At 35.7% G+C, this 7327-nt stretch overlaps 1 protein-coding gene across 1 annotated transcript; it reads right to left on the reverse strand.

Moving 5' to 3' along the window:
* Window positions 1–1470: 1470 nt before the first annotated feature.
* Window positions 1471–5393, reverse strand: LOC147866429 (histidine--tRNA ligase, chloroplastic/mitochondrial-like; the record flags this gene model as incomplete). Its single annotated transcript, XM_087316755.1, has 5 exons — window positions 1471–1988; window positions 2444–2658; window positions 2854–2951; window positions 3088–3235; window positions 5238–5393. Coding segments are annotated over 5 exons (780 nt in total), but the record flags the coding sequence as incomplete, so codon positions are not given.
* Window positions 5394–7327: the final 1934 nt, after the last annotated feature.

The raw sequence follows: 7327 nt of genomic DNA on the forward strand, positions 1-7327 counted from the left end.
TTATGTATGAATGTCAAAGTTAGCTACCAATAATGCCCATGAAATAAGATCTCTATGTCAATAATGGAAAATCAAACCCAACGTTTGGTATGTGAGTGTTTGACTTTTAAATCCGTGTCGACTAGTTCCAACAGCCACAATCATCATTGCTAGGTTGGCAAAACACGCGGATTTATGCACCGTATGTATCAAGGAAAAATGGAAACAAAACAAGTCTTAGTTAGCACAATCCAAGGACCAAGATGCATGTAAGTTAGGCTCTCAAGATACATAACTTAGTTTTTACTACACGACCCACGGCCAGTTATTTTCAACATGTGATTGCCCTTCCATATCTCATTACTTTTTTTATGAGCATAACTATTTGGCACCTTCAACTTGGTTACCCAAGTGTTGATTGTGAATCATGATTCTTATCAGATGAATAATTTCTAGATATGTGAATGCTCAAATTTCCAAGCATATGTGAATTATAGTCAAATTGGTACTCACACCTTAAATATGAGGTTCATAGTATGATATATGCATAGGTACATGGCTCATGTCATCTCTTAGCATAATTTGCCTTAAAACAATGATACAATTATTAGGCAAACGTAAGGTTTATATAGAATGAGAGAGTGTGTCTATGGCATGGAGACAAAAATATGGAGGGGGGGAGCATCAATAAAAATCATTTACTATCCAAACTGGCTAAACCAACATCCTTCTATTTCAATTTTCCACAAGTTAAACCCGTAGATAAAATAAAAAGTACAATTTGATTTGCACAACAAATAGCAATGGGCGCGGTTCAGTTTCGGTTCGGTTCGGTTTCAAGGCAAAGAAACCAAACCAAACCATTTATTTAAAACAAAAACCAAACCAAACCGTTTATGAACCCTCAGTATTTAAACCAAACCATTAAAGAAAAAGTTGAAACCAAACCGTTTAGGGAAAAGTTAAAACCAAACCGAACCATTTAATAAAAAATTTAAACCTAACCACTTAAAACAAACTAATTAAACATCTAACTAAACAAAAATACATTAAATTAAATAAGCATTTAAGTTAAATTTATTAAATCAATAAAAGAAACTTTAATTGAACCATAAAATTAAATAAACATTTAAGTTAAATTAATTAAATCAATAAAAAACCATTAATTAAACCACTAAATCAATAAACTATTAAGGTAAAAAAAAGTTAACCAAAAACCTATAAACCCAAGTTTTAGAACCGAACTTGAACCGTTTATTGAAAATCGAAACCAAACCAAACCATCAAAATATTTTGGAACCAATAAACCATTAAACCATGGCTTAATGGTTCGGTTCAGTTTGAGCCGAAACCGTGCCCATTGCTAGCAACAAACATTCCAAAGTATCAAACACGTGACCGTTGTTTTCACTTGCACATGCCATGCTCCCAAAACAAAGCAATGTGCAATTTTAGTGATGGCTATGATTCTCTAATATAGAAAGCCATGTCAAATCAGCACATTCTTTTTAACTAAACAAATTGAAGAGTTGTTAGATCACATGAATTGCTTGAGTCCATATCTCATTTCTCATTTTTTTGACACAAAATTGTCTGGCTTTTGTAATTTATTGTGACTTTCTCTGAAAATACAGATGGAAGAAAGAAATGAGCATTTTAAGCATTCACCCCATAACTGAAGTTTTGAATTAGCTTTCGGTCTTATTATGGAGTGAAACAACACTTTGGAAACCATTTGAATGAATTTAAATATTTGCATTATTGAAAGTATTCAATAAGCTCGGATTGTTACTAGAAATAATTTTGTGTAACTGGGTTTATGTTATAATGACTGAAGAAGTGTAGTTCAAGCAGTCCAGCTATTGAGCTCAGCAATAAGATTATCAACTAGAATATCTTTGTCCTCTCTTGAAGTCAGATTCTTAACACGAACTGATCCACGCTCCCATTCACTTGTGCCTAACAGTATGATCTGCTTGGCTTGTAAACATTCAGCATGCTTAAATGCCCTGTAAGTATATAACAGACATGCAACAATTATACATACATACAAAGAAATCATACTACATTCATACAATAAAAACATAATTATACACATAGTCAAAATATACTGACACAATAAACACATACCATGAAAACAATGTTCATTTAGTTGGTTGACCTTATTAATAGCATATACATGCTTTGGCAATATAGATAAGGGGAAATTGTGCTCGAATGAAGCTATAAAATTGGATCCTGATACAATAGTAGGATATGCACTGATGTCAAGCATGTATGCTGAAAGTCACATAGTGGAGGCTATATATCTCCCAATTCATCTCTCATTTTTGTAAAATAAGTGGGTTGTATTTTGTAGCAGATATGCTTTTTAAAACTAATGGAAGGATATCTTGTTTAGAAAAAAAAACAATGTACATTTGCATTTACAACAGAAACTCATAAATGAAAACATTGAGGTTACCATTTCATCTTCTTATTCTCGAGAACAAGTTCCACAGCGAATCCTGCATTCCACAACCGATTTGCAATCAATCCAGCTTGTGGCCTTAGCTCCTCCTCTAGTGCAAACACAATGCAATCCACATCAAGCTGAAGATTGGGCAATATAGTCCTTTCTCCTTCAGCAACCGAAAGTATCCAAGTCAATAATAAGTCATTGTTATCAGTGATTTCATTTTATGCTTTTTTTGGGTAATAGCTTTTAGGAGAAAATGTCAACTTCCCAAAATATCCTTAACTTGTCAGATATTTACCAGGGTTCAAAATTTTAAAATTTACTAATACAAAGGGTTATTCTGGTGTAATTCCCTAACATATATTGATAGTGAGAAAGCTTGCAATGAAGCGAAAACCCACAAATGCTTCAAATACACAAATGGGCTCTGACAATGAAGCATAACCATATCCACTAGCTAATGCGAATAGCTGATTCAATTCTCTCACAGCTTCATTGTCAGAGCCCAGAAAACCTGCAAATGGAGGAAAGATAAAAAAAACTATTTTTCTATGGAGCGCTGAAATTGCACCAGTTGCTGCTTAAATACGCAGATACTGTTTGTGGGTTCTACGAAGATACAAACAAATAATATCCTTGCCACCAGTTCTACGAAGATACAAACAAATAAACTGAAATTTGAATATCTAAATTGATTACCTTTCTATTGGATACTGGAATCCCAACATCTTCAGATGTAATGCCAAGGCCAACATTTTTGATAAATACAAAAATACCAGAAAGAAGTTCTGCTTCTGCCTGGATTTGGAAAGAGTTTTAGGTTTCATGCATACATTGTGAGAAGGGCTACACATAGAAACTACCTATAAAATGCAAAAAAGCTACAAAAAGACCTCGCATTGCTTATATGTTCCTATAATGTCATACAATAGTCCTAAAGGAACATTTGATCTTATCCTGAAATTTGAAGCACTATTACATTACATGTTTCAACCATGCACCAGGCTAAATATGCCTGATACAAATTCGAAGATTAATTGTCAGTGATCTGAAAACCTAAATGAGTTTCTCTACATAAACCTGTATAGAAATACTCTCAAAGAAATCACACACTTGATAGGCATATTCCTTATTTGAAGATTTTGCTCAGTTGCAAAAAGGGCACTATATGAAAAATGCACCATCACTTTTACATTCTAATATTATTTTGGGGCTCATGCTCAATTTCCAATAATTATTTATTCCATCGCAAATGGTATTTTTGGAGCTCCGATTCCCCATTCATAACCTCAGGAATTGTATCTTACACACAGGTATCCTTCCATATCCTTCACCTCCATCACATTGAGCATCCTAAAATGATGATTAACAAACTCAATTACACATGTCACAATGTGTATCCTACACCATGCTAACTCTCATTCACAAGAGCTCTTTCTCGAAAGCTAGAAGGAAACATTGGAAGAGGACACAGCAGAAGTGATAAGTTAAAATGAACTTTCATCTACTAGACAATGAATCACCAGTGCCAGACAATGGCACCAGTTAAATAAGAATCCAAAATTAGTAAGATTTCGAGCAAATGAATGTGGAGACTTATGAATTACTACAGAAGTATGTTAACCTAAACGAGATGCTTCTACATTTTAAATAATACAGCAATTGTATTCTCAAATTTCCATCAAATGTACAATGACCTGTGACAGACATACTCTGCTGTGATTGGAGCACGTTTCTAAATTAAGAGTTAAGCTTCAACGTCCTCTGGCAGGCAGCACATATACCCTCATTGGTATAGCAAGAATGTAAAGATTAACTTGGGAAAAAGATATATTAATGTCTGTAAAAGACCATAATGGCCTACGAGACCTGTCAGACATTTATAACTGTTTATAAGTTTACAATTGTTTGTGATGCATAGCAAGAATGTAAAGATTGACTTGGGAGAAAGATAGATTAATGTCTGAAAAAGACCCATAATGGCCTATGAGACCTGTCAGACATTTATGATTATTTATAACTAGTCAATGTGAATAACAAAAGAAGAATGTCTTTCTAGAGTAGGTCCCCAAAACTAAATGGCTTGAAATGGAATCGTGAATAGCCAATAATCAGCTTCTGTGCCTGATCACTGGACCTGAAATTGCTGCCCTCTGAAAGAATTCATCATTGGGTGAGGTGATCCAAAATGGAAAGGTCAATGGGACAACGAAAGCACATACAATGTCGTGTGATTAGAGGAAGCTTAAAGTAGGGATATAAATCAAAAGATTTTGTACTTGTTGGTTATACTATATAATTGTAAGATAGCTATATTATCCCTAAAGCCAGATACCTTATTCGTAACTTAAGACAAATGCGACCATCAACTTATAAATCAGAAGTGACCATACCCATTGGGTATACTAATAAAAGCAGACCAATATCTGATTCAAAACTTGTAGTGAAATACTACTGCTATAAGATCTCTACTAGATTATTTGAATGGTAGTCACTACCTTCTTTCTTTAGGTACTAGGTTTCCATGTGGAATTTGAAACTTTCTCAAAGGATCATTAACTTCATATGAATGGTTACATAAACCAGGGTAAGAATCCGACACTATTCTTTGTGATTGGAAGTGCATTTTATGTATAGATAGAAATTGAAATGCCACCCCTTTACATCACATAAACACACTAAAAATTAATCACATAAAAACAAAAAACATAAGATTTGAAGGCTAAATAAACAATAAAGGTTTAAACAAACCTAAAAGACATACATCCAAGTAATGCTCTCATACTATATTTTAACTCACCTCAACACCAGAAACACCAATTATATCCATATTCCACTGATAATGTTCACGTCTCCTTCCCCTTGTCATCCTTTCATAACGCCAACATTGTCCTATTGCAAACCATTTCATAGGAAATGGCAGAGACGAGAACTTTAAACAGTTTTCTTCCACACATTATGGCTACACGTTGACGTTGCGTGTTTCATGTACCCTTTCTGCAGTACTAATTGTTGGATCTGGAGTAATGGAGGCGGACGAGCTGCTGTTTTCTGGCCTGCACAGAAAATGTCGAACACACACACACAGAGAAAAACAGCACACAGACAGAGGAAAAACACAACAACTTTTTGGGGGCAAATGAAACCCTCATTTCTATTAGTTTATATACCTATGCGTAAATAGTAAGAAATTACAGATTTGGCCTTTTCTTACTATCAATCTCCCACTAAAAGGCCAAACTAGGGATCAACAAAGCTGATGGGGAGATTGAACAAGACCTACACATCCTACTTGATGAGTATGTTACACAATGTACAAGAAACAATGTGTAACCTCATGACCTAAGTTATCCCCATCAAGTGGCAGCAATGCTCTAGTGCTTCGTGCGATAGAGCCTTGGTCAACGCATCTGCGGCATTGTCTTGAGAGACAACTTTCTCAAGACTAATATAGCCAGCAGCTATGCATTCTCGAATGAAGTGATATCTCACTCCAATGTGCTTGGTCTTCGCATGGTATACTGGGTTTTTAGCCAATGCAATGGCACTCTGACTATCACAAAACAATATGGGTACAAGCTTAGATATGCCCATGTCACAAGCTAATCTGGACAGCCATACGGCTTCCTTACAAGCTTCGCTAGCTGCGACATACTCTGCTTCTGTAGTGGACAGAGCAGTACATTTTTGGAGACGAGATCTCCAAGATATCGCACCTCCCATAAACTGAAAAATATATCCTGAAGTGGATTTTCTGCTGTCAGAGCAGCCAGCATAATCAGAATCTGTGTATCCGATGATGGATACAGTTCCACCACCTAAACATAGACACCTATTCTTAGTGCCACACAGATATCTTAAAATCAGTTTAACTGCCTCCCAATGTTTATTACCAGGATTGGACATAAATCTGCTCACAGCTCCCACTGCGAAAGCAATGTCTGGTCTGGTCGCTATCATAGCGTACATAAGACTCCCAACAGCGGATTGATAAGGAACCTTGGACATGAATTTCTTGTCCTCATCGGATGTGGGGCAATCACGTGTGCTCAGATTTACATATGAAGGTAGTGGAGTGCTTAACGGCTTCGCATTCTCCATATTAAACCTCATGAGCACTTTCGATATGTACTCAGCCTGAGACAAGTAAATACATCGCTTACTCCTATCACGAGTGATACGCATACCAAGAATATGTTTTGCATCTCCCAAATCCTTCATGTCAAAATTCTGGCTCAAGTTTTTCTTTAACGAGGATAACTCATCCTTGTTTTTACCAGCAATAAGCATGTCATCAACATATAATATCAATGTGATAAAACTCCCATCTGAACAGTTTTTCGTATAAAGACATGCATCTTCATTGCTTCTAGTACATCCTTGAGTCTTCATAAAGGCATCAAATTTCTGATACCATAACCTCGGGGACTGCTTAAGCCCATACAAACTCTTCTTGAGTTTACATACCAAATGTTCTTTTCCCAATACTTCATAACCTTCTGGTTGTTCCATATAAATGTCCTCATCAAGGTCCCCATGCAAGAAAGCAGTCTTCACATCCATTTGGACAAGTTCCAAATTCTGATTTGCAGCCAATGAAAGCAACATACGTAATGTAGTCATCTTAACTACATGAGAAAAGGTTTCATCAAAGTCAATTCCATATTCTTGCTTGAAACCTTTTGCAACCAAGCGTGCTTTATACTTTGGAGAAGCACTATCAGATGTATACTTATACTTGTATACCCATTTGCATGGCAATGCTTTCCTGTCCTTTGGCAAAGGTACTAAATCCCAAGTACCATTTTTATAAATGCTGTCCAATTCACTTTGCATGGCCTGTTTCCATTTCACATGGTCATTTACAGATATGGCTTCATTGTAACATGA

The sequence above is a fragment of the Azolla caroliniana genome, unplaced genomic scaffold, assembly GCF_043228905.1.
Source record: "Azolla caroliniana isolate FFs.n. ecotype wild unplaced genomic scaffold, voAzoCaro1.0.p SCAF_3, whole genome shotgun sequence".
Classification (NCBI taxonomy): Eukaryota; Viridiplantae; Streptophyta; class Polypodiopsida; order Salviniales; family Salviniaceae; genus Azolla; species Azolla caroliniana.